This window comes from Hyperolius riggenbachi, chromosome 1 (genome assembly GCF_040937935.1).
Source record: "Hyperolius riggenbachi isolate aHypRig1 chromosome 1, aHypRig1.pri, whole genome shotgun sequence".
Classification (NCBI taxonomy): domain Eukaryota; kingdom Metazoa; phylum Chordata; class Amphibia; order Anura; family Hyperoliidae; genus Hyperolius; species Hyperolius riggenbachi.
The window spans coordinates 224,422,019-224,444,149 of NC_090646.1; the positions used below are offsets into that span (position 1 = coordinate 224,422,019).

Genomic DNA, 22,131 nt, shown 5'->3' on the forward strand with positions numbered 1-22,131 from the left:
TAAAGAGGAATTCCATTGAAAATAATGTAATCAAAAAAGTACTTCATTTATACAATAATTATGTATAAAAGATTTAGTCAGTGTTTGCCCATTGTAAAATCTTTCCTCTCCCTGATTTACATTCTATAGGAGAGATAAATCATGATATAAACAAACGGGAGCTAATTCATGAGATTAGTTTTGTAAACCAACTACACCAGAAAGAGCATGCAAATCAGATGCTTTGATTCAATATCAACTAAAGTCTAAGGGTACGTACAGACATACGATAACGATCGTTCGTTCTGAACGATGAACGATGTTAAAGGAGGTATCGGACGATGATCGTTTGAAGAAAGGCTACTTTGAACATCGTTCGTGTACGAACGATCTTGGAACGAGCGTTGCGTGCGCAACATGATGTATAAACTGATTTCAAACACAAGTGTCAAAAAGAACTGTTTGAGCATGTGCAAAGCTTTGAGAACAAACGATCAACGACCGATCGTTGTACAGACATTACTTTTTGAACGATGGTCGTTGAAAAAGATCTGGCAGAATGGATCGTTCTTTACCAACGACATATCTCGTTGGTCGGTCGTTTTAATGATCGTTTGTGCACTTTTTACAAACGATCGTCGGGCAATGCCGTCGGTAACGATCGTTTCAAACGACTATAGTCGCATGTCTGTACGCACCCATACACTCAGCATGGCATATAGGGGAATAAAGATGGCAGTCTCTGTATTCCTCTCACTTCAGGTCACCATTAACCCATTTTGTAGCCATAGAGAAAAAGTGCCTCAGTAAATAATAATGGAAGTTGCAGCTGTTTGTAGGCACCATCAGTGTTTTACATTGGATTGTACCTATGATTTGCAGCAAGTGGTAATGATGATAAAAGTGTGTTCTGCAGTTGAAGAGCAGAGAGCAAGGGAAATGTATGAATACACGTACACCAGAAGCACCCAGTCTGTCCATGGTACACATCATCATTTGGCCATCATAAGATAGTCGAGTCCATTTGAATCTGACCTCTGTTATGTTACATAAAAACACTGAAGAATTTTTTAGGCAAGAAGACTCATTTATTGCAGTTTATGACAGAGTTGGGAACTACAGTATAAAGCAACTAATCAGACATATAAATGCTAATATGCATTGGATATAAGTCTTTTACACACAGTGAGATCTGGCTATGTCACACATTATATTTAGAGATGAGTTGTCTTCCCACTTGTCGGCCTATCCATTCATAGTAGTTTGCCACCTTTGTATAGACTCCAGGGTAGCCAGCCACACCACAGTTCTCTCCCCAGCTTACTATTCCCCAAATGTAAACCACGTTATTAGCATCGAAGCAAACTAAGGGCCCTCCAGAGTCACCTTTACAGGCATCTATGGATCCATCATAGGTTCCTGGAAAGACATTAAAAGTCGTTCACAACCATCCATACAAATAAACGAGCAGCACAACTGTACAAGTCTGTACAAAGTGAAAAAAGGGCTTACACAGAGATTTTGCTTTTTAGATCAGAATGTTATGCTGACCACATACATTAAGTTACTGTAAGCTTCTAAGACAAAAGGATTTGTTAAAGTGTCTGCATCTATGCAAAATTAGGCTATAATAATAAATATATATATTGATTATATATATTTTAATTGGTCCTCCCAACTGGAAAGATTCAAAGATTTGATTACTTTGAAGTTATTCTGCAGGAAATTGGTTAGAGTAAATGCTTTAGATTCTGTTGCTGCCCTTTTCAATTACAAGTGGTCCCCGACTTACGAACACCCGACATACAAACAACACGCCGATACGGACACCTGCCAATCTGCCACAATAATGTCATGAAGTCAGGGACTGCCTCTTCTGTTGTCTGTTCCTTTAGCAGAGTAGGTGGGTGCAGCGGAAGCCACAATATGTCTCACCTGGTCCATGACGGCCCACATCAATCATCGACATCCTCTTGCCCTTCACTGTTTACCCAATGCTAGCTTCTCTTGCATATAATGAGGAGCCACCATTAGGGGGAACAGTGAAGGGAGAGAGGACGTCACTGATTGACGCAAGTGCCTATGGACCAAGGGAGATATGTTGTGGCTTCCGCTGTGCCTGCTCTGCTCAAGGTACAGGACTGGAAGAGTGCAGGAGGAACAGGGGCACAAGAGGCAAAGCAGGGAGGCATAGTGGGACACAAGACACATCTGGACAAAGGAGGCACAAGAGGAGCAAAGGAGGCACTAGGGCAGTGTTGCCAACTCATCCCTTTAATTACTGACACATATAAATTATACAGGTTTTGTGGCTAGGTAGATGCAGTTAAGGCACTGATTATGTGCAAATAGCCCCAGAACCTGTATAACTTAGATGTCTCAGTGATTAAAGGGATGAGTTGGCAACACTGCACTAGGGGGATATAAGGTGGCACAAGGGAGACACAAGATGGCACAAAAAGGCACAAGGCAGACACAAAGCGCACAAGGAGGCACAATGAATACACCAGGAGGCACAAGGGAGACAGAGGGTGGCACAATGGAGACAAGGGGGCATAATGGAGACACAAGAGAGGCACAAGGGAGACCTAAGGTGGTACAAGGAAGACCTGAGGAGGCTCAAGGGAGACATAAGGAGGCACAAGGGAGACCAAGGAGACACAGGGCCTGATTCACAAAGCGGTGCAAAGTGTTTGCACGCGAGTGAAAACCCCTTTATCACGCCTAAACTCAGTTTAGGCATGATAAGAAGAAACTCGCGCGAATTTTCCGCGTGCAAGCGCGCATGCGCGCGCAGCACCTGGCGCTTCGCGCGAAGCTCCCATTAAGCCCTATGGGACTTTGCGCGCGCACATACGCGCATACGCGCGGTAGCTTCGCGCGAGTTAGAGCACAAAGCGGTGATAACTTTGCTAGTGCAAAGGTTATCACGCCTAAAGTCTTTTAGGCGTGATAACTGGGTTATCACCGCTTTGTGAATCGAGCCCACAGAGGGGGACAGAAATGACACAGGGGTACAATGGTGGCACAGGGGATAGAGATGGGACTTAAAAATGGATACAGGTTCAGAACGAACCTACAGTCCCTATCTCATTCGTTAACTGGGGACTACCTGTATTTTGAAATTGAACATATAAAGCAATTGCAAGAAATCTGTCCATGTATGACTAGCTTTGCTCTACAGCCAGTATATAAAATAAAGTATTTATATGTAGATGAATAGCTGAAATTGCTGGAAAGTGTACCTGCACACTCCATCTTATCTGGAAAGAAACGTTGATTATAGACTGCAGAACAGTTATCCATCAATGAAATAAAGCCCCACTTCAAATGGAAAACTTTTGTAAAACCTACAGAGAAAAAGAGCAGTCAAACACTGTGATCACCAAAGTGAAATATTTCAACATCATCAATATTATTACCATTTGGATTTATATCTGGTCATACAAATTTGCTCTGACATATCCGATCTATTGATTCTTAATCGATTTTCTGCAATTAATCAATCAAAAGTCTGATTCGACATGTTGGAAATTTTTTAGGCAAAAGGGGTGGAGCAACAGCAGTGGGGGATCGATGGCCCATAGCATTGCACTGCATCAAGCAGTACACAGTTTGTAGTTCGACTGATACTAAAACCAATGATTTGTCAGATATTCCCAATTCATGTGCAGAACATTTCACTCCTTATTAAAACTCAATCATTTTGTTTAGATCATTCCTTCATTAGGATTAACCACTAGCCGTCCACGTCACGCCGATGGGCGTGGCCGTGGCGGCAGCCCCAGGCCCGCCTGACGCAGATTGGCGTAAGGTCCTGCGGGCTTATTTTGCTGGAGATCGCGCATGCATCAGCGATTGCCGGTAGGAGACCTTTAGAGGCTGTTTTGCCATCTATTTACTTAGTACAGCACTGCGATCTATGGCAGCGCTGTACTGGGGAGCACACAGAAGCGATCCGCTGTGATAGGCTGAAGCCTATCACAGCCGATCTATGTAATTGGCTGACGGGAGGAGGGAGGGAGGGAGAGGGGAAAAAAAAATACACAAATTGAATAAAAAAAATAAAATAAATATTGACCAAAAATAAATAAACATTGGGGGAGTTATCAGACCCCACCAACAGAAAGCTCTGTTGGTGGGAAGAAAGGGGGGAATCACTTGTGTGCTGACATGAACGGCCCTGCAACGAGGCCTAAAAGCTGCAGTGGCCTATTTCATGAAAAATTGCCTGGTCTTTAGGGGGGGTTTAACACTGCGGTCCTCAAGTGGTTAAATATTATCTTGTGTATATCAGAATAACTTGCTAGAAAACTGGCTAGGTGTGTAAATTAAAGCAAACCTGAACTGAAAATTAAAAGTCAAAATAAACATACACAGGTCATACTTCCCTCCCATGTAGTCTACTCATCAATTACTTTCTCCTCTCCAATCCAGCCCCGCGATCCCTTCGAGATCTGCTCCCGTTAGCGTACGCAGGAAGTACGGGCGCAGACGGACAACGAAGACCGGTTGCTGGATCGTCAGAGGTAAGAAAGAAAAGGTGACAGAGCGTGCCAATCCCGTCTAATCTGCTCCCGTTAGCATACGCAGGAAGTACGGTGAACACACTGACAAAGATTGGTCGCGCAGCTGTCGACAATTCTCCCGTGTCCTGTTTGTCCACTGTGATCGATGGAATTCTCTGCCCTCCATTTTGAAAATGGCCATTACCCCATAACAGATTTCTGCTCAGCACACTGTTAAACCTTAATATCACCCACTTGAGCCATAGGAAATATGGACATTACCTTACTCATCAGTTGTCCTTTCAGTTATAACTGACAGCAACTGATAAATATTTGACAGCAACAGATATACGGTAGTTCAGTTCTGACAAAATCTTGTCAGAACTGAAAGAAGTCATTGTAAGAAGAAAATGGTGAGCTTCTGAGAAGAACTGACTGTGAGGTAGGTATGTCATATTAATTTGTAGTTACATCATGTGTTCATTTTAAATAATTTCACTCGGTTCAGGTTCACTTTAAAATTAATTTGAAGTATGAGAAAAGGTGCTCACACTGATCGTTCCTAATGGAGGCAAATGGTAATTACCGTATTTTTCGGACCATAAGACGCTCTGGACCATAAGACGCACCTAGGTTTAGAGGACAAAAATCAGGAAAAAAAATATACATACTTATCCTGGTGCGTCCATGGCACAGGGGCGTCTTATGAACTTTTTCCTCTAATTCCCCTAAATTTTTATGTCTCCTTTGTACCGTCTGGGTCCCCTTGTACTTTTTATGTCCCTCTGTGTCCTCCTCAGTCCATTCTGTGTCTAGCTATGTCCATTCTGTGTCCCCTATGTCCTTTCTTTGTTACTCCTGTGTCCCCCTCTCTCTGTCCAGGTCACCGTCCAGCGCATCACTTACTCTTCTTCCATATGTCCCTTTCAGATGCCTGCTGGCCAATCACGTGATGGCGCTGTCAATCATGGCCGCTACAGCAGCCAGACACGCTTTCCCCTGCTGTCCACCGCATCACTTTTCTGCCTGGCCTCTGCCTTCATATGTTTCATACAGATGCCTGCTGGCCAATCCACCTGGGGACGCTGTCAATCACAGCCGCTGCAGTGGCCAGACACGCTAACTCCCGCCGTCCACCGCATCATTTTACTGTTTTCGTTGGCCTCGATCTTCATATTTTGCTATCAGATGCCCCTGCCCGCCATCTAATAATGCGGGGACGCTGTCAATCATGGCCGCTGCACTGGCCAAACACACTGACCCCCGCCGTCCATCGCACCAGCACTCGCCGTTCTTCCTGTATGTTCCCATTTAAACTCCCGCTGGCCAATCAGGCAGGGGCCGATGGTCTTGAGGGCGGGACAAGGCTCTGCCGTACTAGCCAATCACTGCAGTCACTCTGAGATCAGCGAGTGCAGTGATTGGCTAATATGGCAGCGCCTTGTCCTGCCCTCAAGACCATCGGCCCCCGCCTGATTGGCCAGCGGGAGACTGAATGGAACATAAAAAAAGAACGGCGAGTGCTGGTGCGATGGACAGCGGGGGTCAGTGTGTTTGGCCGGTGCAGCGGCCATGATTGACAGCGTCCCCGCATTATTAGACGACGGACCGGGGCATCTGATAGCAATATATGAAGATCGAGGCCAACGAAAACAGTAAAATGATGCGGTGGACGGCGGGAGTTAGCGTGTCTGGCCACTGCAGCGGCTGTGATTGACAGCGTCCCCAGGTGGATTGGCCAGCAGGCATCTGATAGGGATCATTTGATGTATGGAGGAAGAGCAAGTTGCGGTGGATGCAGGGGTCAGCTGCTGGGTATATGTGGGCTCCTGGTGCTGGTCTAATTTGTTAAATTTGGACCATAAGACGCAGGTACTTTTCCCACCTCACAGGGAGAAAAAGTGCGTCTTATGGTCCGAAAAATACGGTACTTCTCTGTGCTTGGATATGTTGCACCTTATTGACCAGACACTCATTTTAAAATATAGTATCTATCCTGGCAGAATTATTTCAGTGTTGCAGAGGTCAGGGTGGAGCTGGGAGGGGGCACCAGGTAATCTTTCATTGCAGACAAAGAACTAGTCACCTGATCCCACCCATGTCTTCCCTGCTGCTCCTGAAAAATGAACTGTTTGTAGTTAGCATGAGGGCCGGTTCAGAAGGACAGCTGTCGGCAGTTGTCCCTTTCATTTACTGCCAAGATCTACCATGTAGCTGTATTGAGACAAATTAGAACATTCATCTCAATTACCATTGATTGCCACAGATTGTGTAAGCATTGCGGACAATCAAATTTTCCGAGACTATGCATGTAGCTTCTAGCCTTGGCAGCGTTTGTGGTTACGTATTCCTCCTAGCGGCACAAAACGCAATACGACAATGAATCAACAGGAAACAATGCCAAACTCTTTTCTGCTCAGTAGCAGAAAAGCACTTGGTCACGACCAAAGATGCCACCGCTAGCTGTTCTTCTATAACTACAGCTCTGAAGATTCTACTCATGGATTCCTGTGTGTAGTAAAGCAATTCCACGATTTCCCCAGTATACAGGTAGAACCCGACTTACAAATACCCAGGTTATGAACGACCTATTGATACGATCGGCCCAAGAATGTAAAATTTGATTTTGTGGAAACAAGACAAAAAATGTAAAATGGCATTTTGCTGTGGTACATTAAAGGCACAGCCAGGGGACAGAGGTGACACAGTGGGGTGGTGGATGTTGCACAGAGTGGGACACTGAAGGCATTGGAGAACAGAGGGGGGCACTAGAGGCACAGGGGGCATAGAAGAGGTACAGGGGACATACAGTAGATGGCACTGTGTTTCAGGTTAAGAACGAGCCTACAGTCCCTATCTTGTTCATTAACTGGGGACTACCTGTATTTATAAAAAAAAATTACACATATGCACAGGGAAAAATGGATTCTTATTGCAAATACTGCAGGGTGATGGAATAAGTTATTTTACAGAAAGGAATGGATCTAAAAATTTTGCAACATCAGAGAGAATATAGGTGCATATATTTATTAAATACCCGTTCATCAATTGGACTTAAAGAGCACCTGTGCTCACTCAACCATAAAGCCTATGGTACTAACTTATTTAAAATATAATAATTCTAAACCAAAAATATAATTTACTCACCTACTCAGCAGGAAAACGCAATATATAGCTGAACTCCCTGCACCCTGTCAGCAAATGCACCATTACAGTTTTCAGAAGGCATGGAAATCTTCTCCCAGACTTGCTCCCCAGCTCTGCAGCTAGCACTCAGCTCTGTGGCCAGCATATAGCTGGCAATGTGTAAAGAAGAGATGCAAACTGGCACCAGTATGCAGGACCAGCTGGAGCAGGTAAGAAGGAGCGTGCTCTCATGTAGATCATATGAAGGAAGAGAAAGACAGCTAAAGTCACTGAACTCTGCATTAGTGTATGTGAGGAGGACATAGGCTTCAATTCATCAAAGGGTGTTCGATAACAAAATCCCAGTCCTTAAAATACCGCATTCGGTATTTTACACTTCACTGTGCTAATTCATCAATATTTTCCCATGTGTGGTAGAGGTTCCTTAAGTTACCGAAGTACTACAGCTTCAGTTCATCAAAGGCTGTTCGATAACAGCAGAGTGGTGCAGAGCAGCTTGGAATGTCTCTGTGTTGTTACAAGCTGCTACAATAGAAGGCATCCAGACATCCCTTTACATGTAAATGTGTTATATTTACTGTTACTTATACTGCCTCTGCTGCTCTGAATCTGTCCATCAGTGTTTCTTAACATTTTACTTATTTAGCACAACGTAGATAAACTTCCTGGAGACATTACAAATGCCATGCTTGGTGATTTCACCACTTGCATCTTTGCATATTCAAACAGGGACTCAAAGGGTTACACCACCGAAGGGTATCTGGGGATATCTTTTGTCCCGTTCTGTCTGCTCACTGCCTGGGGGGTCTGAAAGCTTGTGTGGAGAAGCCTGTGTGACCTATTAGCACCTATCAGCGGCACTTGCAGGAGAACAGGGGCTGTTTCTATTGGCTGCCTGCTCCTGCTAATCATGAAAACATTCACACAGAAGGCTTTCAAAGCCTGTAACGACAGGGAAGAGCTGGAGATAATCACCGAATGTGTTAGCAAATGTGGTAACCTTGATGAATTAACATTTACTGACATTTGCTGACATGTGTTGAGCACATGTCAGTAACTTATCTCATTGCTCTGTCATTTTAGCTTCTCATTCGGTAACAGCTTTGATGAATTAACATTTTCGAAAGTGCTCCGTGTCAGCTGTTTTCAGCATTACCAAATGCAGTAATGCTTGATGAATTGAAGCCATTGTCCACATATAGATACCAGTGACCAATCTGTGGTCTGAAAGGATTTTGCTCAGTCAGGATGATTTCAGTCAGGAACAAATTTGAAAAAGTCGGGGCCACAGGTGTCCTCATATCAACCCTGAAATTTAAGGGAAGCCGTTTGTATTTGTCTTGTACATGTTTTCTCCTCTGAGGAAGCAAGATTAGACTTGCGAAACAGCTGTCAGGCTCTGTCAACCCCACTGTTCTTTACCATTCTGTCTGCCCAGCTGGATTTAATGGCTTGTAGGAAACCATGCCTTGCTGTCTTTCACTTCCTACATAGCTGGCAATCATTGATAACACATGTTTGTGCTTTTGGTATGTGAAATAGTTTTCCCAGAGCTCAAAACTGAATAAATGGAAAAAACAAAAAACGCATTGCTCCTCCATCTAAATGAATCCCATGCCCATCAGTTGAGGAGCAAGGCTCTGAAACAGGGAGGTAAAACTAGGTGGGCATAGCCTCTATCAGTATTTGCTTCCCAAGTTTCATGATAATCATTAGAGTCATAAATGTTCTCTCACTGCTGCAAGGTTCTACCATCAACAGTACATTATCTGTCAAGAAAATGAAATGTACATACTGTAATTTATAAAATATGGGCAATGCACGTACCTTCTTCTCTCCCCCATCCTGAAACAACACATTTTTCTCCAGCCTTAAACAGATGTGGTGACCATGGAATACAAGCAGGCACAAGATCATTCTCCACTTGCATACATGCTGGCTCATTATATATGTTGACAACCTCCAACAGCGCTATGTCATTTTCATAAGTGGCTGAATTGTAGAGGTCATGCACTTTCACAGACTTCACGGGGAAAGTATCGACAATCTCAGTTGTAGACAGACGATCCAAGAGTTCTACAATTACGTGATATTTATTTGGCTGGTCTGGCCTGAAAATTGGAGTATACAATATGAATATTGATATAATGTGATTTCATTCAGGATTAACTAGGAAGGCTAAGAGGAATATTCAAAAAGCAGTAGCCCAATAATGGAGAATACATCATTTATTGGTCAGTGTAGTAAAAGGAAACAAGACTGGTGTGATTACTAATGATACTTTTTTCCTGCACATTTTCTCCAGTAGACAAAATCATGGGGTAAAACAGCAAGAGGAAGTGACATATATGCACATGATTAAATTGTAAAGGTGGCCACACGCCATACAATTTAAAGATCCAATTTTTCACCAGTTTGATAATTTCGATCAGTTGTCCCGAAAAATTGAGAGCTTTTCTTTGTTTTCAATTGATTTTTGGAGATTGGACATGTTGGAAATTTCAGACCAACTTTATCAACAATTGTATGGTGTGTGATGGATTGTCAATTATTTGATGTGCAGTTCCAATCAATTTTTTTCTCAGCTTTCAATTATTTTATTCATGAATGCAAAAAAAATTGGGTGTGTGGTACATTGGTCAGAACTGTTACAATCAGTCAGAAAAATTGATTGCTATTCTTGAATTGAACAGATGTTTAAACATTTTTAAAAATTGTATGGTGGATGGCCACCTTAAAGAGAACCTGAACTGAAAATAAAAAGTAAAAATCACCATACACAGGTCATACTTACCTCCTGTGTAGTCTACTCCTCAATATTTTTCTCCTTTCCTGCATCCTGTTTGTCCACTGTGATCAATGGATTTCTCCGTTCTCCATTTTAAAAATGGCCATTACCCCCTAACAGCTTCCTGGTCAGCACACTGTTAAACTGTAATATCGCCCACTAGAGCCATAGGGAAACATGGACATTACCTTGCACATTCAGTTGTAACTGACAGCAGCTGAAATATAACTGACAGCAACTGGTATATTTCAGTTCTGACAAAATATTGTCAGAACTGGAAGGGATCACTGTAAGAAGAAAATGGTGAGCTTCTGAGGGGAACTGACGGTGAGGTTAGTATGTAATATTAATTTGCAGCTACATCATGTGGTTATTTTCTGACTGTACAATCAATCACCAATTTTACCACTTTCAGGTAGTATAAGGCTAGGTCCACTCTTGTCCAAAGCAGATCGGATCCATTTCAAACAGATCTGATTTGGTAAATTCTTTCCTCCGTTTTTCCTGTTTTTCAATGTGGTTGCGGCATACGTTTCCAGTCTGCGTGGGTGAGGAGGGGGCCACCATGCTGAAGGGAAAAGCAGGCAGGACGGGGCATCAGCGGTCGGTGGGGAGGGAGGTCTCCCCGCCTCACCTTGGTCCCCCATCCCGCTCCCCCTCCAGCTACTTGCGCAAAAGTTGTTAAAATTTAATGTAGGCAGCGAGCGGGGAAGCCTTCCTTCTTTGTGTTCCACCGCTCGCCGCTTGACTTCCTGCAATGCCGCCCTCTATACTTCGGGGGCGGCATTGCAGGAAGTGACGCGGCGAGCGGAGGAAGTAAGGGAGGTAAGCTTCCTCGCTCGCTGCTTACATTACATTTTACTAACTTTTGTGCAAATAGCTGAAGGGGGACTGAGAGCGGGGGACCCAGGTGAGGTAGGGGGGGCGACCCCCCTTCCGCTGCCCTCTGTCACCCCCGTCCTGGCTGCTCCCCCCTGCAGCATGGCGGCCCCCTCCCCACCCACATGGTGGGACACAGAAATAGATTTGTTTCTGTGTCCAAAGCTGCATGTGTAGAGGGGGATCCGTTTCCCTATTCATTTTCACTACCCCTCTGTGCATCCGGCTCCATGTGCAGTCTGTGAAAATCCTGCAAATCCGGACTGTCCGTTCAGGTTTTCAAAATGGATCCCCCAGAACGCAGATGGATCCGGGTTTATTTTTAGTGAAGAAGGCTGCTATTTTTAACATCGATAATTGTGGCTCCGTTTTTGATCCGGGCCAAAAAACTGAGCTACAGATACGTTTTTAAAACAAGTGTGAACCTACTCTAAGAGACTAACTGAAAAATATATCCAAGTCACACTAAATCTATTGCTGTTATACCACATGGATGTTGGCAAGATTGTATAAAAAATATACAGTCAGATTGCATAGTGTGTGACATTAAGTCTCTGACAGGTTGCAGTTTAACCACTTCACCTCCAAGGGTTTTTTTACCCTTAAAAAACCAGAGCAATTTTCACCTGTCACCGCTCCTTCCATTCATTCGCCTATAACTTTATTACTACTTTTCAAAACAAAACCAATTAGGCTTTCTTTAGAGGGTACTTTTTGCTAAGAATTACTTTATTCTATGTGTTTTAACAGGAAAAAGAAGAAAAAAAATGGAAAACATTAATTATTTTTCAGTTTTCAGCCATTATAGTTTTAAAATAATACATGCTACCGTAAATAAAACCCACACATTTTATTTGCCTATTTGTCCTGTTTATTGCAACCAATATTTTATTCGGAAATAAAGGTGCATTTTTTTCAGTTTTGCATCCATCCCTAATTACAAGCCCATAATTTATAAAGTAACAGTAATATACCCTCCTGACATGCATATTAACCTCCTCGGCGTTCTATTGAGATCGCCAGGGAGGCTGCGGGAGGGTTTTTTTTTAATTAAAAAAAAACTATTTCATGCAGCCAACTGAAAGTTGGCTGCATGAAAGCCCACTAGAGGGCGCTCCGGAGGCGTTCTTCCGATCGCCTCCGGCGCCCATAATAAACAAGGAAGGCCGCAATGAGCGGCCTTCCTTGTTTTGCTTAGATCGTCGCCATGGCGACGAGCGGAGTGACGTCATGGACGTCAGCCGACGTCCTGACGTCAGCCGCCTCCGATCCAGCCCTTAGCGCTGGCCGGAACTTTTTGTTCCGGCTGCGCAGGGCTCAGGCGGCTAGGGGGGCCCTCTTTCGCCGCTGCTCGCGGCGAATCGCCGCAGAGCGGCGGCGATCAGGCAGCACACGCGGCTGGCAAAGTGCCGGCTGCGTGTGCTGCACTTTATTTGATAAAAATCGGCCCAGCAGGGCCTGAGTGGCAGCCTCCGGCGGTGATGGACGAGCTGAGCTCGTCCATACCGCTCAGGAGGTTAACCATTTCTGCCGCCCGGAAGTGAAGCTCACGTCCGGGCGGCTGCTCTGCTGCGATGCCGCACTTCGGCGCGCTCCCGTGCGCGATCGTGGCCGCGCCCCCGGGGTGTCCCCCAGTAGCCCTGGGATCAGTGAACGGGAACATGGTTCCCGATCACCGATCCGTGTCCCCAGCAGAAAAACCGAAGCGCTCTTACAAAAGGCTTCAGTCTTTCTGCAGGTAAAAATTTCTGCATCCCCCTTGTACTCGAGGTGGCCATCTTGTGGCCAAATAGTAAAACTACATGTACACATTTTTACATTACAATTTACACATATGATAACATTAAAAATTAACTGTTTATTTCCCACACCAAAATATTACCCAAATAAAATTTTTAAAGAAAAAGAAAATAAATTACAATTAAAAAACAAAAAAACCAAAACATACATAGTTACCTAAGGATCTGACTTTTGGAATAGGCATTTGAAGGGGGTACACTACGAACATTTTTTAAATTATAAGCTTGTAAATAGTGATGAAGTAAACAGTCCTAATGTTCTGCCCAGTTAAGGTTCCCATACATCAGATTATGTATGGGCAGATCAACCAAGAGACAGATCTCTCTCTGATCAAATCTGAGGGAGATCTGTTGCCTGCCCATATACCACAGGCCATTTCTCGATCAATTTCATGCTGCAATTGATCTGGAATCGGCCCTGTTGTGACGCCACATCCGCAACCTCCCGGGACTGATGGTGTCCCCCCTAATGTCCCCCCCGGTTCCCAGTGCACTATACATTACCTGTCTGCGTCCGCTGCTGCCTCCGGGCTCCTCCGTCCATAAATGCCCCCACTTGGTTTCCGGGGTAATGTGGATGTGTGTGATGTCACATGTGCCCACGTGTACAGTGGCAACAACGTGGGGTTAGTGTATGGATGGAGTACAGTGTCGGAGCCAGCCGCAGACGCGGAGAAGTGATGTATAGTGCACTGGGCACCGGTGGGGGAATATGAAACATTAGGTGGGACAGCGTCGGGGATTCCGTCATGTTCATCGCTCATCCCGATTTTGCCTGCTGTTACCACTGCGCACTCAACCGACCATGACGGCCCGACAACTTGCAGCATATCTGACCGATTAATGTGACCAATTTTGGCCTGAAATTGGTCGCATTGTCGATTGGGCATGCACTTGGTGCAAAGATTTTCATCCGATTCGATTATAATAATTAAATCGGATGGTCGATCGGCCCCCAAATCGCCTGATGTATGGCCACCTAGCGTTACCTTACCTGAATCTTAGTAAGTAAGTCTATGGAGTTGGATATGTCCAACAAACCAACAACATATTCTGGGTTCTTACAAGAAGCATTGGTATTTCAACGGAATGTGTAAAAAAAAAAAAGTATGTATGAAAAGTGTGTGAAGCACTAATAACTATAAAGAAGGTTCTTTAATTAAGAGAAGGTTTCAAGGACCACTATCGCAAAAAAATGTAAAATACATACTTAAGGAGTAAATTTCTCCATGATTGAAATGCACTATAAATTATTTTTCTCCTATGTTTCTGTCGCTTACAGTAAACCGGAAAAATCTCTGATTACAGATCTGATAGGTTTTGGACTAGTCCATCTCCTCATAGGAGATTCTCAGTATCTTCTTTATTCTTTACAAAAGCAATTCCTGACAATCATCTATGCAAAGATACTGGACAGCCTGTCTGCTCATTTGCACACTATTTTGGCAGTTGGGCTGAGCAACTGCCAGTTAGTGAATGCTTTTGAAAATAAAGAAAATGCTGAAAACCCCCCATGAGGATAGACTAGCCAAAACCTGTCAGATTTGTACAAAATACTGTAATGCTGGGAATACACAGTACGTTTTTGCCGCTTGATTGAGTGATTTAGATGGCTCGATTGATAAGTTCCGACATGTCCAATTACCCGCCCGATCGATTCCACGCTTGCATGGGGGACAATGGAAAAAAAATAAGAAAAACGAGCGGTAGATAAGAGAATAGCCCGCAGAATTGACCGGGCGGCAGAATCGAGCCGCAAAAACGCACCGTGTGTTCCCAGCATAAATGGCAGGGACACACAAATGAATTTTAAATTTTACAATTTTTTGTGATAGTAATACTTTACCTGTGATGATGTTTTTTCTGCAAACTAGCTTTACTACTTTACCTGTTAACACTAATTTCTTGTAAATAAATAACCAAATGGTTGCAAATGTAAATCCCTTAGCTTAGTATGCTGTTGTGGCCATGATTGAATTTGATTGCATCCTGCCAAAACATAAGGTGCGTACACACGCACTACATACGCCAACGACGGGTCCGTCAGACCCTCCCGCTGGGCAGACTTTCAGGCGACAGTAGCGCGTGTGTACGCACTGTCGGCGGACTGATAAGGCTGTTTCTAAATGATCCAATCAGCGGATTGCTCAGAAACAGCCTTATCAGTCTGCCGACAGTGCGTACACACGCGCTAGTGTCGCCTGAAAGTCCGCCTAGCGGGAGGGTCTGATGGACCCATCGTTGGCGCATGTAGTGCGTGTGTACGCACCTATACAGTCACAGTATGCAGAGAACTGCAGTCTCCCAAGCCTCTCTACATCTCAAGAGCTAGGATCAACCCCACTGGATTGTAACTATGGTTATGCCTAATGATGTTGATCCAGGGATTTTATCTGATTGCCATCTGGAGTCAGGAAGGAATTTTTCCCATTTGGGGCTAATTGGACCATGCCTGGTGGGGTTTTTTTTCGCCTTCCTCTGGATAACAGGGGTATGTGGGGGACGGGCTGGAGTTGTACTTTATACTGGTTGAACTCGATGGACGTATGTCTTTTTTCAGCCAAAATAACTATGTAACTATAAATAATGAGTACAAAGTTTTGCATGCTTGTGAAAACAATTAACTACTGGGAATCTCACTGTTTTTGTTATAGGCAGTCCATTTAATTTCTAAAAAATTGAGCTATACTCATGCATACTCTGCGTTCCAAATTATTATGCAAATTGTATTTAAGTGTCATAAAGATTAAATATTTTGTTTTGCAATTAAACTCATGGATGGTATTGCTCTTTTGATCACTGAAATCATTCTTGGACACCTCTGATAACTAGTTTACCAGGTGAGCCCAATTAAAGGAAAAACTACTAAAGGGGTAAGAACACACTAGGCAGAATCGTATATGCATTTTCCACTATGTGCTATGGAAAACACATATGTGATTCTGCCTAGTGTGTTCCACTTTATTAAGCAGACCACCATTTCAAGCAATATGAGAAAGAAATATGATCTCTGTGCTGTTGAAAAGTGTGAAATTGTTGAAGGCCTTGGACAACATATGAAAACCTTTATATTTCATTAAAACTTAAGCACGGTCATTGTACTCTGGCTGACTCAGAGCACACACTGTTTTATGCAGAAAAAAGCACAATGAGGAAAGGTTCTGCCAAACAAATACATCTGATTAAGAGAACGGCTGCTAAAATGCCTTTACAAACACATATCTGAAGCTACTGCTGCCTCCAGAGTACTGCGAACATCGAAGTGCAGGATTCTCCAAAGGATTTCAGTGCATAAACCTTCTATTTAACCACCCCTATCCTAAGCTCACTAGCAGAAACAGCTGCATTGGGCTCAGAACTACAAGACGACTAATTTTCAGTCTTGTTTACTGATAAGTGCAACTCTTCATGGTCCAGATGGATGGAGTGGTGGATGGTTGGTTAACAGCCACTACATCCCAACAAGGCTTCAATGTCAGAAAGGAGGTGGCGGAGTAATGTTTAGGGCTGGAATAATAGGAGGAGAGCTATTCGGCCCCTTTAGGGTCTCTGAAGGTGTGAAAATGACCTCTGAAAAGTATTTAGAGTTTCTGACTGACCACTTTCTTCCATGATACAAAAAGAAGAACCATATTTTCCGTGATAAAATCATATTCATGCATGACAATCTGCCATCTCATGCTGCAAGGATCACCTTTGCGTCATTGGCTGCTATTGGCATAAAAGGAGAGAAACTCACGGTGTGGTCCCCATCCTCCCCTGACCTAAATCCTATTGAGAACCTTTGGAGCAACCTTAAGCAAAATATCTATAAAGGTGGGAGGCAGTTTACATCCACACACCAGCTCTGGGAGGCTATTCTGACATCCTGCAAGGAAATTCAAGAATGAACTCTCCAAAAACTTACTAATGGATGCAAGAATTGTGAAGCTGCTATCAAATGTAACTTGAACTGTTGCTACATTTTGATTGAAATAGCTTTTGATTTCAGTAAATATGACCTCCTAATGCTGCAAGTTAATAAAATTACCATTTTTAGTTCACTACAACGCATAAAATGTGTTGAAACGCTATGGTGCATAATAATTTGAACAGTGTGTTTTAAATGTGTTATTTTTTTTTTAAACATACCGTTATCATTAGGAGATTTATTCAAAAACATTCAAATTATGCTCTAATAGTTGATTACCGGTACTCAAAAATGATGCTGACTGCCACTTGCATCAACTAATTAGGAAAATCTAAGGAAAAATATAATTTGCATAATAACCTGGTGTAGGAGCAGAAATGGGAGGTGCTCCTCCCATAGTTACATCACTGGGTACTTTTCAAAGGGGGTTGTCAAAACCTCCCTGAATTGCAAAGCGCCCTTGACTAATGTTGAAGAACAAGGAGCTCTTCCCCAGTTCTTTGTCCCACAAAAAGGATGTGAAGGTAACTGAACGGGAGATACTTTTAATACGGTCTGGTCAACCGCTTAATGGGGGTATTCAAATATACACCCCACCAGGGTAAATAGGTAAAAGGGATAACTTTGGAGAGTAAAACAAATTCAAGTGAAAAAATATTTGAGTGAAATATAAAAATATAAATGTTCATATTAAGCAAGAACTACACTACACATGTAATGTTGAAAGCTATGTGAATTAGTATTGGTCAGAGGGTGGAACCCCACGTTCAACGACTCTTGCCTCTTGGTGACCCATCCTGCTGGATTATTAAGGGGTTAATAACAATGCTACTCTCTTTATTCATAGTAACATATTATTATTATCATTATTATTGTGTATTTATAGAACGCTGACATCTTCCTCTGCACTTTTACTTCCCTCAGAGGAGCTCACAATCTATTGCCTACCATAGTCAATTACCATGGTCATTTATTGTCGACTCTTTTGTCCCTATTGTAGTCTTAGTCCAATTTGTGGGGTTGACCAACAAACCTATCTGTAACATTTATTTATATTTTAATTTGTTTTTGCTAAAAATTTTCAAAATTACATGTTGCCTGTTTTTGCAACTTCTACAAGGTCATACTGTCTGTGAAGTATTTTTGAGTAAATGTTTGTACCTGACACAGTGAGCGGCTGTCAACACCCAGCAGCCTCCAATGTAAATCCCACCACAGTTCACTTTGGAGCCTTCTTTGATTGCTACTTGCCAGGGAAACTGATTCTAAAATGAGGAATTGTAAATAAGATTAAGCACTGTAAATAAGATTTAGAACAGTTTAGCATGCTTGGCAAATAGATGAGCTGTGAATGCTCAGATTATTCATACAGAATAATCTAGCAGTTAGATGTAACACACTTCCTGCCTCATTTGGCTACTTACAGTTGGGTTCCAACGTCCAGGCAAAATGAACACTTGAAATACTTTTTTTCCCTGCCAAAATTTAGGCAAATCTATTCAGCTAAAAATTTTTAGGAATTGTAAAACCCTTCAGCATGGCAACGCCAATCTACTCAATCAAACAGTAAATTGTATGAGGGTTGGAACTAGGCCAATCAGAATCCACAGGAATTTCATGTAATGGTCCAATTCCAAGTTGCATACAATTTGCTCGTACAACTGAAATATTTGAATCTCATTGGCCATCTCTGGTTATTATTCCTAAATGTAAACATGCTCCTCACCAGGGAACTTACAAACAGACATAACCCTTAAGTGTCTGGAGCAAATGTCAATTGATGTTAAATAGATAAGGTCATTTCCAGAATTTGCAAAATGAATGCCCATGAAATAGAGGAGCGTATTTTTCAGCTCTGGCCACCAAGGTGAGACATAAATTAAAGCTATTTAGAGTTGTACAATTCAGCACAAGTGAGATCAAGTTGATGAAAGCTTCAAGTACTGTCATATCTTCACACTTTTCTGCAGACAATTGCCAAAATATAACATGGGTTTTTCTGAGCTTACGTTGCAGACCCATCAATGATGCCATCGGTACTGGCTGCTGCAGATCATGCCTGTGTAATTGGAGGGGTTTGTTATACAGCTACCCCATACAGATGCCTAACATATTTGTATAGTGCTGGAAGGCCTTTCCCTAGATCCCTATACTTCCTATCGCAGACTAGAGAGCAGTTCAATTCTAGAAGCCGTGGATGACTTTGTTGCAGCAACTAGGAACTATAATTTGTTGCAGGAAGCTGCGGCTAATCTTAGAAACTCACCACAAGCAATAGACTTGCATGTAGGGGCAACTGCTGCTAAACTTTACTTGCTAACCTTAGTAAGCCAGTGACTTAAGGTTGTAAGGGTTTTTAAAAAGACTCTGAAGTCTCATAAAATTTAGGTATTTTAAAAGTCTCTTTTTCATCATTTCCCTAACTAAAACGCGCTTCCCCGCGGCTGCACACTAACTAAATCCCCCCAAACTCACCGGGGCACATTGCGGGGAGCGCTTCCGTGAAGAGCCAGAGCTTTTGGCTGCAGCTCTGCCTCTACAAGCGTCAATCAGCGCGGATCGCCGCCTCCGCCCGCCCCTCTCAGCCTTCTTTCACTGAGAGGGGCGGGGAAGAGGCGAAGATACGCGCGGATTGATGTGCATGGAGGCAGAGCTGCAGCTGAAAGCTCTGCCTCCGTGAGCAGCAAAACCCACGACCAAGAAAGTCGTGGATTTTTGCTGTGGAGTTTGGGGGGATTTAGTTAGTGTTCAGCCGCAGGGCTGCAGCGTTTTAGTTAGGGCAATGATTAAAGAGCTTTTTAAAATAAAAACCTGAATTTTATGAGACTTCACAGTCTCTTTTTAGGAGTGACACTATTGTTGGCAAAATCACTTTTAATGCTGCTGGTATTGACTTTTTGCTGCTTCCAAAGACCTTATGGGCCTAAGCGGCTAAGCAGATCTGCATACTACAACTCAGATACAGGCAAAGAAAGCAAATAAATATAACTTAAAAACATAAAAAACTTAAGAGAACTCAAAAGTTGCTGCTAATAACTGCATAGACAAATGATTTCAAAATACATATAACAATTTACAAGCACAGGGATTCACTTTCAGGCAAAGATGTGTGAAAATCTCTTTTTTTACTGTTTTACCTTTGTTGCCTTTTCTCCACCAATAATTCTTTTGACTCTCTTAGTTTCAGCCTTTTTCAAAGGTACCCCACAACTTACTGTAGGGAGAAACTTCTTTATATATGTTCTCTCTGTATAAAAACAAACAGAAAAATTGAAATTTGTGTTTTTGAAAGGCAACGGTAATATGCCAGTATTTATTTTAAAGGCCACCTAAATCTGAAACTGAGAAAGTAAGACCTCAAGGGTGTTTTGTTTACCTCAACTGTGACGAGATGAATCATGGAGAATCGATGTAACAGCCAGGAGAAACATACCTATTCACCATCACCCAAAAAAGTCTGCATGAACTCCTTGATGGATAAAGACATTTATGGTCCCATCAATAGACAGCCAATGGTAAATACTATGTACCTTCTGAACACTCACTTACGTGCAGCCAGTGCCTGGCCCAGTGTTGATGCTGGTGCTTTGGCAGCACAGATAGAAGTTGGTGGGACACCCTCCTTATAGGTTGAGTTTAGCACCATGGGCCATATGCAATTAACTTTTTCTCCCGAGTTTTCTTCTAGGAGATACATTTTCATCTTCTATTTAAAATAACTTTCCAGCACTTTTCAACTTGTAAGTAACAAAAAGTTGGTGAAAAAGTACTGACAAAATTATTTTGAATATTTGCTTACTTTCTGGTGGCTTACAAGGCATTTCATTGGCAAGTTTAAAAATGTAACCTAGGAGAATAAGGTAATTGCATATGGGCCCAAGTGATTTCTGGGCATCCTCCTTACCCAAAAATATATACAGACATAAGGGCCATATGCAATTCACTTTTTCTCCTGTGTTTTCTCCTAGGTGATATTTTTAAACTTGTCAATAAAATGCCTGTTAAGCCACCAGAAAGCAAGAAAATTTTGTGTGGAAATTCATGCAGCTTGAACATGAAGAAATCAAATCCCTCCCAGGTGGAATTCAGTTGTGCCATTTTCAAGCAGCATACATTTGCATTCAAATTTCCAATTTGAATCCTGCATCAACCCGAGATTATTTACATCTCCCTGGCCACCTCTTTTCTTTACCCTGTACAAACAGGGTTGTGCTATGGCTTTCACAAACATAAAATGAGCAAAGTATGCATTTGCTTACCTGATTCAATATCGTAGGTGACTGCATTCTCTGGAGGTGCAAAGAAAGAAGAGCTAGTTAGCACACTTTAAAGGTATTAGGAATATTAAATGCAGGCTTCTGATTATAATCTGGCATTACTGGTGTTTTGCCAGAAATGCTGCTATTATTGTCTGAATACCTTAAAAAATAATAACCTGTACGTACTTACTGAGCGCGCTCAAGATGGCAGCCTCTCTTTTTACCTGCTCCACACCTTGTCTCGGGTCTGGGAAGAATTAATCTCGTAGATGCACAGAAGGAACAAAAATACTTAGAGTTTCTGCACCATGACATCTCTGGCTACAACTGGAACCTTCTGGGAAACGTGGAAGATTATGGATGGCTAAGTTACAAGCTGGATTGTACTCACCATCAAAGTCCTGTGTAGCTGACCTTGGTTTTGGAGTCCTGCATGGGATTGGGAAGCTGATAATCCACACAAACAAACAAAAGCCTTCTCTACTCCTACAAGGACACACAATGGAATAGGATTTCTCCACCAGGATACTCATGAGGTCCACAGCTTCAAACAAACCAACACATCAAAAAAGCATGTCCAGGCAACACAGCAAGCAGACCTCCTACCTTCCCAAGTCCTCTTCCCAAGGTAAGGGAATTCATCCTCCTTCCCCAAACACCAGTAATATCTCCCAGCTGGCAATCCGTTTTTTGCAGACTGTACAAATACTTAAATGCATTCAGAGGCTGAAATTATATTGACTCCATTGCCTTTCTAAGTGAACCTTAGTAGGCTCCATGTTTCTGCATATCAATGGAATTTTCACACCTCCTAGCAGATTCACAAGGCCAGCAGTTTGCTTTTGTCTACCCCCCACTGATA

The 22,131-nt window shown here is 42.8% G+C and overlaps 1 protein-coding gene across 2 annotated transcripts in view; it reads right to left on the reverse strand.

Annotated features, from left to right (window-relative positions):
* Window positions 1–1,045: 1,045 nt before the first annotated feature.
* CFI (complement factor I) overlaps window positions 1,046–22,131 on the reverse strand; it is a 114,751-nt gene continuing 93,665 nt past the window's right edge. The window contains exons 11-16 of one of the 2 annotated variants that reach the window (XM_068281427.1): window positions 21,270–21,299; window positions 20,148–20,257; window positions 18,172–18,275; window positions 9,462–9,745; window positions 3,225–3,329; window positions 1,046–1,398 (exon numbers count right to left, since the gene is read on the reverse strand). In XM_068281427.1, the coding sequence (XP_068137528.1) occupies window positions 1,181–1,398; window positions 3,225–3,329; window positions 9,462–9,745; window positions 18,172–18,275; window positions 20,148–20,257; window positions 21,270–21,299 (851 nt within the window). In that variant the 3' untranslated portion in view covers window positions 1,046–1,180. Of the gene's footprint in view, window positions 1,399–3,224; window positions 3,330–9,461; window positions 9,746–18,171; window positions 18,276–20,147; window positions 20,258–21,269; window positions 21,300–22,131 lie in introns of those variants that run through there. The other variant, XR_011031438.1, reaches the window with a different exon arrangement.